General features: G+C 45.3%; 1 protein-coding gene across 13 annotated transcripts in view; it reads right to left on the reverse strand.

The window, feature by feature from the left end:
* ARID1B (AT-rich interaction domain 1B) overlaps positions 1–22008 on the reverse strand; it is a 435755-nt gene that overhangs the window by 49653 nt on the left and 364094 nt on the right. For 7 of the 13 annotated variants that reach the window (XM_021071928.1, XM_021071920.1, XM_021071914.1 and 4 more), the window contains one exon: positions 18053–18380. In XM_021071928.1, the coding sequence (XP_020927587.1) occupies positions 18053–18380 (328 nt within the window). Of the gene's footprint in view, positions 1–16015; positions 16145–18052; positions 18381–22008 lie in introns of all 13 variants that reach the window. The other 6 variants (XM_021071898.1, XM_021071886.1, XM_021071879.1 and 3 more) reach the window with 1 other exon arrangement.

The following is a 22008-nucleotide window of genomic DNA, read 5'->3' on the forward strand; positions in this document are numbered from 1 at the left end:
CTCTGGCAGTCACTTGTGTGGGCTATGGGTTGGGCATAAACCACTACAGTCATCTCAGACTCCAGAGGTGGGCGTGGCCTGCCACCACTAGGGGGTCCATGAACAGGTACCACCTGCAGCCCCAGTTGCCTCAGGGATCAGTGCGGAGGTGGGCACTGCAACCGAGTGCCACTCATTGTTGCTCCCACTCTTCTGGGAATGCACATGCCCTGCTGTTGCCACTGCCAAATGGTGTGGGTACTGCCTACACGTGCATGAGGGTCACTGCCACTTCCCAGGGCCCTGTAACCAGGAGCAGCCTGTGCCACCTCCCTACAGGTCCTTGCTACTGTCAAGTGCCCAGCAGCCAGGCAGTGGCTGCTAGCCCTGCCCACTGCCTCCATCTCCTTGGCAGCTCTGCACTAGCCATACACTGGCATGAGGATAACAGCCTGCACACACTAGGAAAGAGAGAGCAAACATCCAAATAAAAAGCAGCCCTCATGCAAAAGAAACTCCAAAAAACAAGAAAATAAAAACCCTCACAAAATACCCGGGGGTTCTCTCACATATAAATAGCCCTTGAATACTATGAGAATAAACTCTTAGAATAAGAAAAATATAACCAAAATGAAGACACCCAGGAACCATTCCTATTTAAAAGAAGGATTCTACCGAAGGAGCAAACAATAAAACAGACCTCTGTAGTTTAACAGACACCAAGTTCAAAAAGGAGAAAATGAAAATACTGAAGAATTAAGAGCAGATATGAACAGTAATGTAGATCACTTTAGAAAGGAACTAGAAAATATAAGGAGGAGCAAAAGATTAGAAAATTCATTTGCAGAGATGAAAGCTGAAAGGCATTGAAGAGCAGAATGAATAAGGCAGAGGAGCACATAAGTGATCTGGAAGATAGAATAATGTAAATCAGGACAGCAGACAGAAAGCCAAATGAAGAAATATGAAAGCAATATAAGAGATGTATGGGATATGGGATAAGCAGGCCAATCTGCACAACAGGGATTCCAGAAGGAGAAGAAAAAGAAAAGGGGATTGAAAATATATTTTAAGAAATTGCGGCTGAAAACTGTCCAAATCTAAAGGAAACAGATATCAAGATAAGGAAGTACAGGAGTTCCCATCGTGGCGTAGTGATTAACGAATACAACTAGGAACAATGAGGTTGCAGGTTCGATCCCTGGCCTTGCTCAGTAGGTTAAGGATCTGGCATTGCTGTGAGCTGTGGTGTAGGCTGCAGCCATGGCTCAGATCCCATGTTGCTGTGGCTCTGGTGTACACCAGTGTCTACAGCTCCATTAGACTCCTAGCCTGGGAACCTCCATATGCCATGGGAAGAGGCCCTAGAAAAGGCAAAAAGACAAAATAAATAAACAAATACATCAATAAGGAAAAACAGAGGGCCCCACACAAGCTGAACCTAAACAGACCCACACCAAGACATATTATAGCAAAAACTGCAAATGTTAAAGATAAGAAGATTCTAAAGGCAGCAAGAGAAAAATGAAGAGTTAATTATAAGGGATCCCCCATGGGGCTATCAGCTGATTTCTCTACGGAAACATTACAGACCAGAAGAGAGTGGCAAGATACATTCAAAGTTCTAAAAGGGAAAATTCTGAAGCCTAAAATACTCTATCCAGCAATAATCTCACTTAAAATAGAAGGATAAATAAAGAATTTCTCCAACAAACAAAAACTAAAAGAGTACAGTGATAATAAACCCATTCTAAAAGAAATACTGAAAGGGCTCCTCTAAATAAAAAAGGAATAAGAAGAAATAGGATGGAGGAAATCACAATTGGAAAGTAATCATTTAAGACAGTATAAAGATCTAAGGGGGGGGGAAGAAAACCTCTTGTAAAAGCAACCATAAACACAAGGAACAGCAAAAGGTTAAACATGAAGACGTTAAGAAAGGATATCAAAATCATAAAATGTCGGGAAGGAAAGTAAGAAAATCTAGACTCTTTTTTCTTTCTCTCTCTCTCTCTTTCTTTTTAAGAATGTATCTGAGCCTATATGACTATCAGGCTAAAGTAAGCAGACATAGGAAGGCGTTAACATACTTGAAAAACAGCACAACCACAAATCAAAACCAAACAACACATTCATAAAAACTAAAGACATAAGCATAAAATAAAAAAGAAAAATCCAACCAAAAAAAGAAAGGAACAAAGAAGAAACATAGAATCAACCAGAAAACAAGGTTTAAAATGGCAACAAATACATATTTATCAATAATCACCGTAAGGAGTTCCCTTCATGGTGCTGCAGAAACAAACCCAACTAGGAACCATGAGGCTGTAGGTTCAATCCCTGGCCTCGCTAAGTGGGTTAAGGATCCGGCATTGCTGTAGCTGTGGCATAGGCTGGAGGCTACAGTTCCGATTAGATCCCTAGCCTGGGAACCTCCATATGCCATGGGTGTGGCCCTAGAAAAGACAAAAAAAAAAAAAAAAAAAAAAAAAAGAAAAAGAAAAAGAAAAAGAAAAAAATCACCTTAAACGTCAATGGATGAATGCTCCGATCAAAAGATATGGAGTGGCAGACCAGATTAAAAAAAAAAAAAGAGCCTACAATATGCTGCCTAAGAGAGACTCACCTTAGGGTAAAGGACACATATAAATTGAAAGAGGGGATGGAAAAAATATATTTCACGCACATGGAAAAGACAGGAAAGCGGGAATTGCAATACTCATATCAGACAAAACTAACTTTAAAACAAAGGCCATAAAGAAAGACAAAGACGGACACTATTTGACGATAAAAGGATCTGTTCAAGAAGAAGGTATTACACTTGTCAATACATATGCCCCTAATGTAGGAGCACCCAAATAATGCAACAAATACTAATAACCATAAAAGGAGAAACTGATGGGAATACAATAACTGTAGGAAACACCTCACTCACATCCATCGACAGATCCTCTAGAGAGGAAATCAATAAGGCAAGAGAGATCCTAAATGACACAATAGAAAAGTTGGACTTAATTGACAGTTTCAGGACATTACATCCAAAAAAATCAGAATATACATTATTTTCAAGTGCACATGGAACATTCTCAAGGATTGACCGTATACTGGGGCACAAAACTAACCTCAACATGATACTAAAAAACCAATGGGTCAATGAGGAAATCAAAAGGGAAATTAAAAAACACCTTGAGACAAATGACAACAAAAACATAACCATTCAAAGTCTATGGGATGCCACAAAAGCATTTCTTAGAGGGAAGTTCAGAGCCATAAAGGCCTTCCTCAGAAAAGAAAAAAAATCTCAAATCTACAACTTAATCCATCACCTGAAAGAATTAGAAAAAGAAGAACAAAGAAAACCTAAAGTCAGCATCCATTGACAGAGAAGTGGATCAAGAGGATGTGGTACATACACACAATGGAATATTACTCAGCCATTAAAAAGAACTAAATACCAGCATTTTTAGCAACATGGATGGACCTAGAAACTATCATGCTAAGTGAAGTCAGCCATACAATGAGACATCAACATCAAATGCTTTCACTGACATGTGGAATCTAAAAAAAGGACAGACTGAACTTCTTTGCAGAACAGATGCTGACTCACAGACATTGAAAAACTTATGGTCTCTGGAGGAGACAGTTTGGGGGGGTGGGGGAATGTGCTTGGGCTGTGGGATGGAAATCCTGTGAAATCAGATTGTTATGATCATTATACAACTACAGACATGATAAATTCGTTTGAGTAATTAAAAAAATAAAAATAAAAATGGAAATAAAAAAAAACAACAAAAACCTAAAGTCAGCAGAAGGAAGGAATTCATAAAGATCAGAGAGGAAATCAATAAAATAGAGATTTGAAAAACAATAGAAAAAAATTCAATAAAACCAAGAGCTGGTTTTTTGAAGGGGTAAATGAAATTGACAAACCTCTGGCCAAGCTCACCAAGAAGAAGAGAGAAAGAACTCAATAAAATAAGAAATGAAAAAGGAGAAATCTCAACAATACTACAGAAATACAAAAACCATAAGAGAACACTACGAACAGTAATATGCCAACAAATTTGACAACCTAGAAGAAACAGACAACTTCCTAGAGACATACAGCCTGTCAAAACTGAATCAAGAAGAAATAGATCAACTGAACAGACTGATCACTAGAAATGAAATTGAATATGTAATAAAACACTCCCTACAAACAAAAGCCCAGGATCAGATGGCTTCACAGGTGAATTCTACCAATCATACCAAGAAGAACTGATACCCATCCTTCTTAAACTTTTCCAAAAGACTGAGGAGAAGGAACACACCCAAAGACATTCTATGGTGCCACCATCACTCTAATACCAAAACCAAAGATACCACCAAAAAAGAAAACTATAGGCCAATATCTTTGATGAATATAGATGCAAAAATTCTCAACAAAATTTTAGCTAACTGAATCCAACAACATATAGTAAAGATCATATACCATGACCAAATGGGGTTCACCCCAGGTTCATAAGGATGGTTCAACACACGCAAATCAATCAGCATCATACGCCACACTGACAAGTCAAAAACCATGTGATCATCTCAACAGATGCAGAAAAAGAATCTGACAAAATCCAATATTCATTCATGATAAAAACTCTTACCAAAGTGGGTATAGAGGGAACATACCTTAACATAATAAAATCCATTTACGACAAACCACAGCCAATATAATTCTCAATGGACAGAAGCTGAAAGGCTTCTTGCTAAAATCTAGAACAAGACAAAGATGACTACTCTCACCACTTATTCAACATGGTATTGGAATCCTAGCCACAGTAATCTGATAAACAAAGGAAATAAAAGGTATCCAAACTGGAAGAGAAGAGGTAAAATTTTCAGTCTATGGAGATGACATGATTCCACATATGGACAATATATGTTGTCTATATATATATATATATACAAGCTTTTGCACAGCAAAAGATACCATAAAAAAAAAACAAACTACAGAATGGGGGAAAACAGTTGCAAACGAAGCAACTGACAAGGGTTTAATCTCCAAAATATACAAACAACTTATATCGAAAAAACAAACAACCCAATGGAAAAATGGGCTGAACTGAACAGACATTTCTCCAAAGAAGATATACAGATGGCCAACAGGCAAATGAAAAAATGCTCAACATCATTAATTATTAGAGAAATGCAAATCAAAACTACAAGGTACCACCTAACCAGTCAGAATGGCTATCATTAATAAGTCCATGAATAACAAATGCTGGAGAGGGTGTGGAGAAAAGGGAACCCTCCTATACTGTCAGTGGGAATGTTAAACTGGAACAACCACTATGGAAAAAGTATGGAGGTACCTTAAAGAACTAAATATAGAACTACCATATGATCCAGCAATCCCGACTCCTGGGCATATATCCAGACAAATCTTTCATTGAAAAAGATACATGCACCCCTATGTTCACTGCAGCACTATTCATGATAGCCAAGACATGGAAACAACCTACATGTCCACTGATGGATGAATGGCTTAAGAAGATGTGGTACATACATCCAATGGGATACTACTCAGTCAACAACGCCATTTGCAGCAACATGGATGGAACTAAAGACTCATATTAAGTGAAATAAGTCAGAAAGAGAAAGACAAATACCATATGATATCACATATCTGGAATCTAATATACGGCACAAATGAACCCATTTACAGAAAAGAAAGAAACTCATGGACATGGAGAACAGACTTGTGGTTGCCGAGGTGGAGGGAGAGGGAGTGGGAGGGAGTGGGAGGGAGTGGGATTGACTGAGAGTTGGGGGTTGGTAGATGCAAACTATAGCATTTGGAGTGGCTAAGCAATGGGATCCTGCTGTGTAGCACAGGGAACCATATCCAATCACCTGTGATGCAACACGATGATGGAGGATAACGGGAGAAAAAGAATGCATGTATTTGTGTAACTGGGTCTCTGCCACACAGCAGAAATTGACAGAACATGGTAAATCAACTATAATAAAAACAAACAAAACCTACTGCACCCCTTCCACTCAGGACAGCTGTTATAACAAAATTAATCAGAAATGTCTTGTCTAGGTGAGAGTTACAGTCACGTCTTCGTATTGGGTGTGGGAGGCGGGAGGAAGGAAGGCGAACACCAGCCACCAAGAGAAGCAAACTAAAGTGAAGTGACCAGAGCAGGGAGTGTCCAACTGCAAGCTCACCTGGTGGATGCAGGGAGGGCCCACTGGGGCCCTTACAATGAGGAGGGCAGGGAACGCTCAGAGGAAGGGATGCTGGCCCCTCCAACCCTCTCTCAGGGGAGATCTGAGGGATGGAACGGCGCTCACTCAGCGGAGGAGGGAGGACAGTGTAAGAGACAAGGGGGGGAGGGAGGCGAGGGCCAGGGCGCTGTGGCTTACTGCTCTGTGAGGTCTCTGTACCCTCCCAGGAGCAGGATGGGTCTAGGGGTTTTAAGCCAAAGTGGCAGAAGACGATATGTATTTCAAAGGCATCCGTCTCTGGCTGGAGGGGAGGGCACTCCAGAGGCAGGAAGAATGCATGCAGGGCAACAGGTGCGCGGCAGTCACCAGAGCCCACGGGAAATAAGGTGGCACGGGGAACAGGGGCTGGGGAGCGGCAGGGAGCTGAGCCCACTCGGAGGTTCACTGACAGCACCTGCTGATGTCAGACACCGGTGCGGGAAGGAAAGGGGGCGGGATGTCTCCTGGCTGCGGGGCTGCACAAGGGACAGCTGCTGGGAGGGCAGACCCCAGAGAGACCATCCTAGTGAGACACGACCTGGGCCCTGGGCACTGGCCTGAGCTGCCACGAGGCAAAGTCACATAGGCAGTCTGGAGAGCAGAGGGAGGGCCCTCTACTTCAGCTGTCGTCCCGTTCCCCCCCCCACCCCTCGCCCCCGAGGCAGGAAGGTCCTTTCCAATACTTCCTGGGTCTGTTTTCGAAGATCTTCCCTGGCTTGGAACATGATCTCTTTCCAAGCCTGTCCCCTTGCAGAAAGCTGAAACTGGCATAGTGCCGGCCATAAATCAGCTAGAGCAACAACCGTGAGGTCTCTTCTCCCAGCTGTAAGTTAGTAACGTCCCAAACCCAACCCTTTGATAATTGATACATTTACATTTTATTTTTCTCCTTTAAGCACAGGCCAAGAGGAATGCAGTAACACCCACCATCTCTCTTTAGAAAAAGACCCTTTCAACGGAGGCCGTGGTGACTGTTCGCATATTGTCCGGAATGGACATCGCCGGAGCAGAGGTCCTCCCGCGCGTGTCCCTCTGTCCTGGGCCTGGATGTGGGGCCGCTGCCCCCAGGGCCTGTGCCCAGAGCAAGCCTCCTGGTCGTCTCCACCTCCCTGCCAAGAGCTGTGTTCTCCCCGCATCTCAGGGAAGCCGTGGCCACCAGGCACAGGGGAATCCGCGGATTCCATCCTGGATTTCTCAAACGCCCGTCAGCGCAGAAACCTCGCCTCCCTTTTTGTTAACTCCTTCCTGCAGACGCCGCAGAGGAGGCTCCCGCCTGGTATCAGCGCTGCGCCGGGCACGCAGCGCTAAAACGGCACCTGTCGTGCAGTTTGGGGCTTCAGTACTTCCTCTTCGCCGCGGCGCAGGTAACGGGCTTTAGTTGTTGCTCAAGCAGCTGACTGATCCTCACCTTCTCTCGCGAAGCAGCCAGAGAGCAAAAGAGCTCAAGGCTTCTTCTGAAGTGAGAGACTTCCTCGTCGGGGTGCGAATAAAATGCAAATACCATTCTGGCTGCTTGAATTTTGGTAATTGATAACGAAGAGTGTTCTCGTCATCTCAAAGTTGGTTTTGGTTTGTTAAGCCCATTGTTCTGTTATTACATTTACCGGCAATCATACAAAAATGAACTGAAGGTCTCTCTTTTGCGGATGCCACGAGCAGAGACTTTGACCTTAGTACGTCCCTCAAGTACTGGGCGAGAACGAAAGCCACAGAGGGCAGTCCTGGGTCCCAACCCTGTCTTTTCCTTGCAAGAGGTGAGTCTGGAACTTTGTGGGGCTAGAACTCAGCTTCCTACTCGTCTCTGACAAGACTGCAAGTGGTATATAGTTCCCTATGGTGAAAATGAGACCCTTGTGAAATAAAAATTAAGTTGCCTCTGACATCCCCTTCAGAAAGATAAAAGGTGCCCCTTTCTAACTTTATCATGTTAAAGATCTTTATTTTAACAAAGCTTATCCTGAGATGGTAATTCCAGTAAGAAAAGATCTTGAATGATTTACTGGGAAGGCTATTCCTTTTCAGTGATGGGAGTTTCCACCTTCGACCAGGGCAACCCCGTCCCCGGGGCACAAGGTGTAAGGGAGAGTGAGTGAATGGGTCTCCTTGGCGGTCTGGGCACCTCGGACATGGAGCCAATCAGCTTGCCAGACACCGAGGAGCCGAAGAGTCACTAGCAACGAGCTGACCAAGTGCCACTGAGAAGGGGGACAGTTGAGAAGGCACACATCCCGTGTGCATTCAGACTTTTGTACTGTAATGGACCACTCTGTCAGCTGAAAAAAAGTAGAATTTGAGAGTCCTGAGATCTGCATCTCAAACACTTTGCTATGGCAACCCTCTGCAAAGCCCTCCAACAAGGAACACACTTGTCCAGGGCTGCAGTGCTGGGAAATGTATCAACGTAGTTATTTCCAACTTAACCAAACAAATCCTCCCAAAATTCTTATAGATTTTCTGAGCTAAAGGTGGGTTTGGCTACAAAGTTACTTAATTTGTTTCAGCAAAACACTGTTCAAAATTAGGGTAACAAATGTCACAGCAAGAGCCTGAGCTGTGCAAAACTATAGTTGATTATGTTCACACCAGTTGCTCTGGCCCAAGAAGCAGGAGGGGCAGGATCCAGCAAGTTCTCTCGCTTGGTCAGCATTTAACAATCACAGGCAGTCCAGTAAGAGTTCACTTTGTTTTTCTTTCTTTCTTTCTTTCTTTTTTTTTTTAAGGGCCGTACCTTTGGCATATGGAAGTTCCCAGGATACGAGTGGAATTGGAGCTGCAGCTGCTGGCCTACACCACAGCCACAGCAATGCCAGATCCCTAACCCACTGAGCAAGGCCAGAAATCGAACCCCCATCTTCATGGATACTAGTCAGGTTTGTAACCCACTGAGCCACAATGGGAACTCCAAGAGTTCACTTTCAAAGCAAGGAACAAAAATTTATGGTTTGGATTTTTTTATCTATTAATGGAAGTGGAATTCAAAATAAGGATGAAGGTCAAGGAGTCCCCATCGTGGCTCAGTGGAAACAAATCCGACTAGGAACCATGAGGTTGTGGGTTCAACCCCTGGCCTTGCTCAGTAGGTTAAGGATCCAGCGTTGCTGTGAGCTGTGGTGTACGTCGAAGATGTGGCTCAGATATGGCATTGCTGTGGCTCTGGCGTAGGTTGGCAGCTGCAGCTCCGATTGGACCCCTAGCCTGGGAACCTCCATATGCCGCAGGTGTGGCCCTAAAAAGGCAAAAAAAAAAAAATAATAATAATAATCATCAAGGACAAGATCAGGGGCCTCAGGGAATTGGTCCAATAGCTACCAGCTAAGAGGTCCTCCAAGCCTCGGAGCATCCAGCCCCTCACTTAGGATCTTCCAGGTCACCCACAACACCTCCCAAACCCAGAAAGGGACAGACCAATGTGTCTTGGTCCTCTTCACCACTTATAAACTGCTCCTGTGGCCCTCGGCCCCAAACCCTGCTGAAGGGATGAGCTTTCGGACCTAGAACAACTCCACAGCTCCTGGTTTCAGCCTGAGAGCCGAGCAGGTTGCTGATGAGGCCAGCGGTACTACCTGAGACATCCGTGATCTCAACAGTCCTACCAGCAGCAACTCTGAACAGCTAGGATTGGCTAGGCCGTGCTGCTGTGGGTGGCAGGTGGGCTGCAATGCCAATTCTGATCTGAGAACCCCAGTCTGTCCGCTGTGAGTACGTGGGTGTGTGGGGGGCAGAGGTGTTAGCAGGCCCCTGAGGTTGGACGCGAGGACAAGGGGTCTGGATGAGTAAATAGGGGCCTATCCTCCACTGACGGGAGACTGGTCCCTGGGAGCCCTCGCAGATGGTAGCTCGGTACCCAGCTGTGAGGGCTCAGACTGGGACGTGGATAGAGGACAGGAGGCGGGGTGGAAGGAGGGCACCGTGGACCATCTCAGAAGATGAGGAGAATACTGACATCCAAGAGGATGCTCACAGGCAGGACGTGAGAAGGACTCAGGAGACAAACTTTGCACAAATTAAAAGCTCACCAAAGCCTGAGTTACAGTATCAGGTCTGCATAAACACCCGCTCCTCCTAGTTCTACCAGTGCCCCCAGCTCTAGTCCAGTATTTCCCTCATTCAGCATCCACCAGGCCCCAAGCACCAGCTCCTTGAGCCTGGGCTTTCCTGCCTCTTCCCTTGTGTTTTACTTAGTGCTCTGCAGCCACAGGTGTCTCTAATGTCATCCCCAGACTTGAGCCGGCCTTCTATACCAGAATCACCCAGTGGGTTTATAAAAAATGCAGGCTTGTGAGCCTCATCATTGGTGGCTGGAGTGAGGGTGTGTATCTATTTTAAAATCTCTCCAGATAACAGTCACCCTGGGAACGCTGCAGACTGGAGTCCATTAAAGGTTTGCTGTACATTTCATACTTTGATTCCTTGGATCTCATTAAACTTTTAGAACAAAATTTCTCTTGGTCTTTTAAAAATTAGTGTTTTACTGCTTTTTAATTTGAAGACTAATAAAGGTACTTTATGGTTGCCATAGTAATTCTGGAACTCTGAAAGATTTGATTGAAATTATAATCTTAAAATACCAACATAATAATATTTATTCAAATTCTAAATTTTGAAGGGAAAAAAAGAGCTAAAAATGAAAGCTTTCTGTTTAGGTGTAAAGGCAAAAGGCTTATATTTAATTGCAAAAATAAAAATCCTACTTGAGCCTTTGTAATCTTTTCACTTTGTCTTTCAAAAACATGGTTTTAAAAATCATAGTTATTATTTTAAAACCTAATTGCCCAAAATCCAAAGGGCTAAATTCTTAGTTAACACAAATCACTCACAGCTCTCCACGTCCATGGACCCACTACAACTGGGGCCTGACACACACGGCCGTCTTCGCCCACCCCACCCCTGACATGTTAATGCACTATCCCCACTGCTGTGTTTCCATGCCAGTGGCTCCTAGCCCATCAGCAGAGCTGCATCATATGGTCTTAAGAGGAGACTAACAGAGGACAAAGTGCCTCACTGGCAAATAGCAACAGGGGAAATGAATTATAGATACACCTCACTAAAGAGCAGTTGCTGGAAGGTGCATGTATGTGTGTCTGTGTGGTGTGTTGGGGGGGGTGCACAAAGACACAGAATGAACATCTTTGGAGGCCCGAGAGGACAGACCAGTCTGCGGGGGTCTGTAAGGGCAGCCAGCTGTTTCCAAGCAGAGGAACCATCGCTCAGGCTCTCACAGAACATTCAACCACATTCGGCCAATATCAACAGGCTGCTGCCCGTCGAGCTACACTATGGTTAAGACTTCATGGAGTTCATTCACTCTGTTAAAGAGTGGCTAAGATTCAAAAAATAATATTAATTAAACTTCCTAATCTCCTACTTTACTAAAAATAAAGCCAAATAAAACTAAGTTCAGTTACCCTAGGTGTTGGTATGTTATAGGAATTAGAATGTAGGTCTCTGGACTCAGGGTTGTGATATACGGTATAAAAATTCCCTCCTAGGCAAGAAAAATGAGACTTTTCAAGTTGACTCATTTTTGCTTATTTTTTTTTAAACTAATAAATCTGAGAGTCTTCACACATCTGACATTCAGTTAGTTCACTGGGGAATCTTTTGGGGACAGAAGAGGACAACAGGCATGGCGTGTCTCAGCATCACACAGGTGTATGCATTTCTCTGGGTAAAACTGTCAACTTCTGTATCTACTCTTGCGAGTCGCAGATCCCTTCTTTGACCAGCTACCCTCCGGTCTGAAGAACACAAAGTGCCATGGGCTATTGCTGGGCAGTCGAAGGGTGGAAAGGACAGAGATTCAAACCCGACTGCGTGCCATCAAGTAAACTGTCACTTCATCTCACAAGACGTGTGGCTCTGGAAACAAACCACTCATGACGTGCAGGGAATCTGAGTGGGAAGGAGCCACTCCCTCCCTTTCAGGTGCAATGAAGGCCGAGCTAAAGAAAATCAATCCAGACCTCGATGCAAGCAGGATCTCAGTAAGATATGGGTTAATATTTGCTTTCTAATAGTAAACTGCCTTAGATTGAGGGAGAACTAAAATTAAGAGTTTTTTTGAGTAGAAGGAAGAGCAGTAAGTAGGCCCAGGAAACGGCCCTGGGATCTGCTTGGCCCTGCCTGTAACTTACTAAATGATCCTGAGCAGGCAAAACGCTGTAAGTCTGGATTTCCTTCAACGTAACACTGAGGGGGAAAGGCTGGGTGACATCTAAAATCCTCCCAGCTCTAAAATTTTACTATGCGACAACTGAAACCCTCCATCCTCTTGGAACCTATTCTGATAACAATATTATCTTAAAGATCTGTGCCAGGACTTTGACACCAACCACCTCAAGTCACTTAAGACTTGATTCAAGTTGATATATGGGAGGTGCTGGGGGTGGCTGACTTGGAGGGGTAGGAATCTACCATGGCCTAAAGATGAGCTTGTCAGGCCTTTTCTAAGTTCACTGAAGTCATGCATCATCCTGGGAGCGCATTTCCATGAAAACAATACAGACAACGCTGAAACAGCCACATTCACAGACCAGCTGTATTGGCAGAGATGTCACTTTTGGACACTTTTGGGTGCCACCTAGAATGAAGGAATGAACGCGAAACATACTAAATAACTGAGGGAAATTTAAGTGGGTGCGTATGTGTGTGTGTCAAGCTTAGAGGACACTGATTCAAAAACTATTAAGGACAATGCTGTAGCCTGGGATTCATGGAAATGCTTCCTTAGATGCAATCGGCCGAAGCCTTTCCTGAGCTTGCGGCCAACTTTAGCTCTGCGGCGCTTCAACAGTGCCTCCGAATCCTTCCCACACGATACTGCGGGCGGCAGGCACAACTGGACAGAAGATGAGAGTCGCCTGTCATCCCCGACTGGGCTTCTGGTGAGATCGACCAGTATTTCCATGTCTCATTAGAGAACATTATCTCGAAATGCTTTAAAACTGAACACAGCAGGAATCTTCTGAGAAAGAAGTATATCCAGTGTGTATGGGGAGGGTCCTGGACAGATACTGCGTCTAAATTGTTAGTTTTAAATGACTGGATGGTATTACTTCGCTAATCAAGTACCTGAAAATAAGATTCATCAAATTCTGTTGTAAACCATCCGATACTCAAAATGAGGGATTCTTTTATTCAAAAGGTGAAAAAGAAAAAACAATTCACCTGTATGTTCCTTAACTTATTCAAGGCAGTGGTTTTACTCTCAAAAGAGGAATTAGTAAAAACATGTATGTTTTTTCTCTACACTACCTTACATTCAACTAGCTGAGAAAGCCTGACACATAACTGCCATAATAGTTCATTTTTGCCGTGAGGTTTTTGTCTAATTGCACGCGTGTGTGCACACACATACACTCCTACTCACTCCCTTCGTCATTAATTTGTCTTTTTCAGATTATTCCATAGGCTCTAAGCCTTTGGGGGATTCTGATTTGAGAAAGAAGTCATTAAAACAAACAATGTGGGAGTTCCCGTTGTGGCTCAGTGGTTAACGAATCCGACTAGGAACCATGAGGCTGCAGGTTCGATCCCTGGCCTCGCTCAGTGGGTTAAGGATCCGGCATTGCGTGAGCTGTGGTGTAGGTCGCAGACGTGGCTCGGATCTGGCGTTGCTATGACTCTGGTGTAGGCCGGTGGCTACAGCTCCGATTCGACCCCTAGCCTGGAAACCTCCATATGCCGTGGGAGCGGCCCTAGAAAAGGCAAAAAGACAAAACAACAACAAACAAACAAACAATGCGAATACTGTGTTTCTGAAAGACTTGAGCCACTTCTTAAGAAACTGCCATTTAGCAAACTGGCTTTTCAAATTGCCCACCTAACTTTAATGTGACAGAACTCTTGGTGAAGAGAGAAAACAAAAACAAAAGCAAAAACATGAGTTTGCTGCAATGAGCTGTTAGGAAAGCAAAAGCATGTTGAAAATCAAATTTCTTAACCCATGGCACTACACATGAACTAAACATGCTTTCTCACATTCAAGCCCCGCTTTTAAAAAAGGGCACAACAGGGTATGGCTACTTCAAAGTGCAAAGGAAGGAAGATTTAAAATAGAAATAAAACTTTCTTTTCTTTCTTCCTTAGAAAGAATAGTGTAGACACAAATGGCACAAAATTCAGAGCTAACAGGGAGGGGGCTGCAAAGAGCCTCTGCCAAGCGTGCTTCAGAGGATTTACACAGAATCACTCCAACCTCTTTCTTTTTCTTATTTTTAATTAAGGAGGAGGTGCTGTGTTCGAAGGACGCTATCCGGATGCTGCTGGCTGAAACACAGATTTGATCTTCTCGTGCTGGTTAGCTAACATTGATTTTCTGCCCCAGTGGAAGAGATTTTACTCTGATGCATGCCATTTAAATTCATTTTACACAGCTGCTTAATGTGGCTTGGCAAGGCACAGCCCAACCAGCTTTGTGGGTCTAAATAGGACTCCTGAGTTGGTAAAAGACAGATCCTACGGATTAGCTGCCGATGATAAATGCTCCCCCTCGCCCCGGTTATCCTCCTAACCTAACTTGTGAAGAGACTTTGAAGGTACCATGAGGGCAAAAGGAAGAAAAGATGGTTTCTCCCAAAGAAGTATGTTTACCCACTTCTACACATGCTTCACTTTCAGGATCATGTTCCAGAATTCTTCATCTTGCTGGTCCACATCAGAACCATGTTTACAGGATTTAGAACTCTCGGTTGCAAAATTACCATTTGGTCTCGCTGCCTAAATACATGTATACTGAATACAAAACCATTAAAATAGCTCTGTGTGTCATGAATTCATAACAAGTAGTGAAAACACAGTTCTATAAATTTAGTCTTTAAACAAAGCTAATTGACTATTTCTTGTTTTATTTTACAAAAATATGGTATGTTTCATCTGAAACTAACTTTCAGTCTAAGTGAGGTAACCTTATTATATGCAAAATGACATCAATAAAATATTTTTGTTTAGTCAATCACTCTACGAGAGTATACCTTGAGAGTATTTATTAACCTAAAGATGGTGACAGCCTGATATTATATAGTTTTGTAGCAGGAAAGAAGGGAGATGCTTTTTGTTGCTGTATGTAATTCCTGTGTTGACATTGATAATAACAGGGCAACACTGTGTTTAGAAAGAAAATCCTGTGCTGGATGACTTGGTTATATTTTCCTGGTGACTTCAATATTCTAAACCTCCTTGGGAGACGGAAATAATAGAAATCTTGGGCACAGATGTTTGCTCAGTGATGATGTAATGAAAGCCCTCGTGAGCCCTATTAATAACCTAAGCCCTGCCTCCTGCAGTGGGGCTCCCGTCAATGAGGCCGCTGCACTGTGAATTCAGGGTGCGTGTTGGCGCAGGTGGCTGTGGCAGGAAAGACAACAACGCGGTCGTGATAATGGTGCTACACAACACAGGTTCCTAGACAACACAACGACAACAACGGGGGACATCACACCCGAGTAGGTGACCTCGTTGCTTTCAGATCAAAGTTTCTGTTTGCCTCTCAGGCGTGAAGGAAAGAAGCCATGCCGAAGCCATGCACAGACAGGACCTGGGGACGGCATGCAGGTCTCGGCCAAACTACCACAGTGCCGCCGGGGAGGATGAAAAACGAAACGGAACAAAACAAACAAAAAACCCGAAACAAACGAAAATAAACAAAAGACAACCCCTCTGAGATGGACTTCCTTGTAGGTCTTTCGCTCTCTTGCTTTGGGCGTTGCTTTCGCAGCCAGATGGCACGTTCAGTAACAGTTAAAAAATGCCCAGGTCCCGCAGCAAGTCAGGGTGTGTGGCTACCTACCCGTACTGGTCAGGCTGGTGCATCATGGGAGCCTGAGAGTTGCCATAGTTGGGGTGCTGGGAAGAAAACATGGGGCGTCCGCCAGCCCCAGACTGGCTGGGATAAGCAGGCGACCTAATGTATGGTGGCCTAAAGCAGAACAGAAGAACAACTTCTTTGGATTTGTTCTGTAGACAAGCACGAACCCCCTGTCCTTCATGTTACTTCCACACGTAGGTGTGGAGGTCACAGAACGTGTGGCAGAACACGCCGAACTGTGCAGCGGCCAGGGAGCGAGCCGGAGCACCACCCTCCAGGAGGGTGGGGGCCGGGCATCGGGGAGAGCAAAGTCAGAGCCTCGGCTTCGCGGCTCCGAGCACAGCTCTGACTTCGGTTAAGAGCCGAAACAATACACAGTCTCCATACAACCTGCTCGAGGGCTGTGCTGGGGCAGGAGGCGAAGGCGAGGCTGCGGAACGGCCCGCCGATTAGAAACAGAAGATCAGTGTGCACGGAGGCGCACTTCCACGTTAATTTAGAGCAAAAATGATACGTAACTGATCCAGAAAGGGAGTACAGCAAGCCTTTTTAATCAAACAATTATGCTTTAATCTCTACGCTTATCTTCTTCCCAGACCACTATCTAACACTTCATGTCAAATGCAAGCAAGTGCTTTCCGCTTGAAAAGGAAATAACTTGTGCTTTATGAGTTGCGACAATGGACAACTCATTTAAACCTAAATTAGAACTGCATCTGGACCAGCCAAACCAGTCCTCATAGACAGGTTTATAAAACCATTCTCTCTACGGCCTTTGTGAGTTCAGTTCAGAGGCAGTGCTGGGCTTCAGAAGATTCTAAGTCATTGTAACGGGGAAGGGGGTGCGGAGGGAGGGAAGAGAGAGGAGAGAGAGAGAACGTGACTTTCCGTGTGATTCCTCAGAGGAAATTTATTGTTATTTGGAGGAAACAGTGAGACTGAAGGGGTCCCTGACATTCCCAAAGAGCAGCTCCAGAGGAAAAGTGACAAAGGGATACATTTAAACACACACACACACACACACACACACACACACACACACACGCACACACCCTTTTATTTCCCTTGGATGAAAATCAGAATCTTCTATCTTTTCTGAAGATACCATACCTTCATATATCTCTTTCATCGACCTTTGTTTTAAAACACACCTTACCATATGCTAAACATAATTCAAACATCTTTATACGTGCATCCTTTAAAACCTATTCATTTTGTGTCATGCTTTTTTTTTTTTTTTTTTTTTTTTTTTGCTTTTTAGGGCCGCACCTGCGGCATATGGAAGTTGCCAGGCTAGGGGTCTGCCTCATATATTTTTAATTCTGTCATTTTTATACAGGTCAAGAATTTACTCTGAGAATTCATTTTTAGAATTCAGGATTAAAAACGAGTTAACAGCTAAGGCTAAAGCCTTGCTCTATCACTTTAAACTTTCTGAAATAGGATCTTTGCTTCATTAACCACCTTTTGATTAGGTCAGAGAGGTATGCCCAGAAAAATGAAACACAACACAACATGAAGTAAGAACTCTCAGACATGGACATTTAGACAAACACACACAATACACACACGTGCACATACAGAGTTTCTACTTTATAAAGATTTTTATGGCGGGGTGAAAAAAAGGGGAGATGTTCTTCTTGAATGTTTTAAGATTTGAGCCAGTTTTTAGGCTTTAGAATTTCCCGCCTAGACCTCACTGTGTCGGATGGCACCACACAGACACTCCCTGTGCCGCTGGCTCTGGGTTGTTTGGTGTGGTGACTGTGCACAGCCGCTTCCGAGCACCTCCCAGGTCTGACTTTGCCCAGCACTCAGATTCCCTCCTCCATGTCTCACAGAAGGTAGCCTATGATGTACATTTCTGCCCTTTACAGTACAGCCTATATTTAACACAAAGGCGACGGCCAAGCAAAATCACGCGTGTGGCTCTCCACCCCACGTGATGCAGGGCGGACGCACGCGGGCTCTGCACATGCGCACACGTCCACACCCAGACCGCCCGCCCCGACGGCATACCTGCTTTGGGCCGAGTTTGCAGCGGCCTGCATCACTGCGGCAGCTGCCTCCTGTGCCTTACGGTTCACGGTTGGCATTGGTGGCCCCATTCCTGGCCCTCCCTGCTGAGACATGCCAGGAGAGCTGGGGGTCATGCTGCTCATATTTCCAGGAAATGGCCTGTTCTGCATCCCAGCTGATGGCATTCGTCCCAGGGGCAGAGCACCACATGGCTGGCTTGGCCCTTGTCCATGCATCTGGTTGTTGGCATTGATGCCCATGCCGGGCCCTGGGCCGCTGTAGCTTGCACTGGGCACCCCACTATACGTTGGGGGTCTGGAGTAGTTACCTAAATAAAAATCAAACACAAATTAAAGCCTTTTACTTACTATTTGAGCTTGTGAAAACATTCACTGGAAATAAATTTTTGTGTAACAATGTGATCCACACAGGATAGGAGTCATTATCCTTATTAACCCTTCCCCAGTTGGCGCTGCTGAGGCTGGCCGTCTCAAAAGACGCTCTCTGCACATTCCCAAAGAGCCACACAGGAGGGAACTCCAGGTTGACCACTGAGACCGTCTATGGACAGACAAGGGACGCCAGTGCTGAGGGCTGCTTCAGCACATCCAGCGCCTCACAGCCTTACAAAATTTAACCAGCGTGGTTACTCCAGCCCCCAGTCCTTGGGTGAACACCAACCTGTGAGAGCACCGTCACGTCACTACCACATTCAGCAGTTGCGACACAGGGTTCGGAAGGCGCAAGAACACACACCTGCGCAGTCAGCACTACCCTTTGCAATCCCACCGGAGGTGTCGCGGGGAAACTCGACATTAGTCCAGCACAGGTGGCTTTGCTCCAGGGTCTGGAAGACTTTTTTTTTTTTTTTTTTTTTGCTTCGGTACCAGATAAAGTGGCTGGTTTGTATGTGGGGTCTTGCCTCACGAAATAGAGTTTCGAGCACGGCACGGCACTCGGCACCGTGCGGTGTGGCAGGCAGAGTCCGAGACTGAGATGAGCGGCGGCCGCGTCATCTCACACAGGGCAACACGCACGGAGAGAATGGCCCCAGCAAATGCAATAGTTTTGTTTCTTCTCTCCTTCCACCCTTTTATTTTGAATAAGTGGACGCAAGTTACATTCAAGTAAATTAAAGGCATATATAATGCCGCTTCAATCATCCTAACTGCTGAGCCATTCTATGTGTAAGGCATTGGGTTAAGTGCTGTGCATCAATGACTTCCTTCATTTCTCCAATAACTATGTGAAATACAGACACGACCATGGCTCCATTTACAAAGGAAGAAAATCAACAGCTAGTAGGTTAGGATTCAAGCTCAGGCAAAATGATTATGGAACCCATGTAATTAACCAATAAAACATGCTGCCTCCAGATAAGGATCGAAATGAAATATATGTACAAGGATAAGTGTTTGTAGGATACGGATTAGCGTTTCTCCACCCGTCCTTACTACTTTCTGGAAGAATCTCCTCTTCCATGTAACATAACTGTTCTAGGCACAGGGGATAAAAAGTTAGATAACGATGCAATTCCTGGACTCAAGAAGCTCATGACCCTGGAGTGTGTGTGTATGAAGTAGAGGGGCAGAAGTAAGACAGGAAAAAAAAAAAAAAAAAAAAAAAACCAAAAGGATAATGTGTAGAGTGCAAGAGAAAGAAGACTAAGTCTGTGTGGGGTGGGGGTGAGGGGTCATCGCGGTGGGGGCTGGGGGACGGTGCCTTTGAATAAGCCGCTGCGGGCTGCAGCCTGAGTCCGGGTCCGGCAGGCTCTGGGGCTGCCTGAGGGAAGACCGTGTGTACATCCGCTGACTATATGACCTTAGGGAAATTATTTTAATCTTTCTTTGTTTCAGTCTCGTCTGGTAAAACAGAGTCCTCTTTAACGCCGTCTACTGAAAGAGTTGCTGTAGGATTGACTGATGTAACGTGCGTGAAGTACCTCACACACGGGAGCCAAAGTGGTAGGTGACTGTCAGATGGTGCATAACACGGTAGAGGAGGGCAGAGCGCACCGTGGGCAACAGCACAGATGGCGAGAGAGCAAACTCAAGAGCAAGTCACTGCTGAGCATCGTGCAGCCATGAGACGGGGACAGAGGGAAGAGCCAGGCCCGGCAGGCCCTTGGACACCAGGCTTCCCAGCTTGGGGTTTATTGTGAAGACGCAGAGGCACTTCTCCAGGTTTCTCAGCAGCAAGTGGACTGGATTAGTAACAACAAGAAAAGCCAATAATTGATATTTTTGCTCAGTTCCAAGCTCTTTGCATTACCTTCTTTAATCCCTACACCAAGCCCAAGAGGTCCCTGTCATTATCATCCTCATTTTAGGCAGGAGGAGCCTGAGGTGTGGGATGTTGAGTGGCTTAGCTCAAGGTCACGTGGCTAAAAGGCAGAAGAACCCTGGTCCACCCCCGGGCAGTCGGAGTGCAGCTCAGAGCCCGCTGCTAGCTGCACCCTTGTCTGGCCCCTCAAATGCTTACGGGAACGCCATCATAACTGCAGGCTTTCTTGAGTGCATACATGTGAGGCTGCATCACCCATGCACCTGGGAGAAGCCCAGACTTCACCACTGACCAGTGCTCGCTCTCTGCTCTCTTGAGTGCCTTCCATGAAGTGCGTTTCTCACTGCACACAGTGTGAAGGTCACCATTCACAGGGACTTCAGCTTGGGCACTCTCTCTGTAAAGGGCTGGAGGTACTTCACGCACGCGACATCAGTTAATATTTTAGGCTTCGTGGGCTAAATGGTTTCTGTCAACTAAACTGGCATTGCAGCCCCAACAATGTGGCCACAGGCAACCCACACGCAAATGGGCACCTGTGTTCCAACAAAGCTTTCTTTGCAAACACCGGAGGCTGGCCAGAGCGACCCATCGCCTGCTGAGTCCTCTACAGACCAGTCTTGGGACAAGTTTGCTAAGGAAGTGCTCCTCGGGTGCAGAAAGTCACTTGCTAAAGCCAGCACCTACTCTCCCTTGAATATCCCGGGAAGCCCGAGAAAGGCTGGAGAGGGATGGCCGAGGAAGGGGCTGGCCATCTGAGGAGCTGGCACGGACAAGAGGACGAAGGAGAGGGGCGGGCCAGGAGCGGCTCGACGTAAATCACCTCGGTCCCCCTCGTGGCCTGTGAGTCAGTCTTTAAAGGCCAGCACGTCAAATTTAAATTGCTTTTCACGAAGACAGCCTGTCTCTGCAGAAATAATCAGACTTACACTGTTTTCAAGTGAAAGGTAAACAGTCAACATTGATCAATTTCAAAGTTCTTTGTGAAAAGTTCTGAGGCTGCTCCGAGTCTCCCATCCCACGGGACCACACAGAAGGTCCCTGCCTGTTTTCCCATCACGCCATCTCGGCGGAAAGGGCACCTTATGCTCACTGAGGTTGGGAGGGACACAGAGCCGTGGGAGGATGTTGCGCCCTGCCTCTTCCCCCGCATTCTCTGTGCACAGCCCTCAGAATTCTTCTCTGGAGCAAAACGAAGGCTCCCGCCACCCCCGGCCCTGACCTCACAGCCCTTCACTCCAGATTATCTGTTATCATCAGTGAGATGCAGTGCTCCTTCTTGGCTCTTGCTTTTATTAAAAATTAACAAACTCATTCACGGTTTGAATACAAATGAACTTAATCCACATATTCACGCCATGGCTCTGGAGCTAGTTTCCACCCTCCCTCAATACCTGCTAAGTGACACATGGGTAAGAGCCTTTACTCAGTGAAAACCTATGTACCCTGTGCTTTCGAAGGAAATGAAATGACACTTGAATCTTGTTTTGGAAAACAAGCATTTGCATGGTTAATGCAGACTGTGCCCATGATGTAGTTTTACATGAGAAGAAGGTTCCTGATTTTGTTGAAGTCCACGAATAGTTGAAGTAGAACGTTGCTCATACTTGGAACAGAGAAACACTGTCACCCTGGGTTCCTGCACCTCGGGTTTAACCGGCAGCCAGGGGCTG

This window comes from Sus scrofa, chromosome 1 (genome assembly GCF_000003025.6).
Source record: "Sus scrofa isolate TJ Tabasco breed Duroc chromosome 1, Sscrofa11.1, whole genome shotgun sequence".
Classification (NCBI taxonomy): Eukaryota; Metazoa; Chordata; class Mammalia; order Artiodactyla; family Suidae; genus Sus; species Sus scrofa.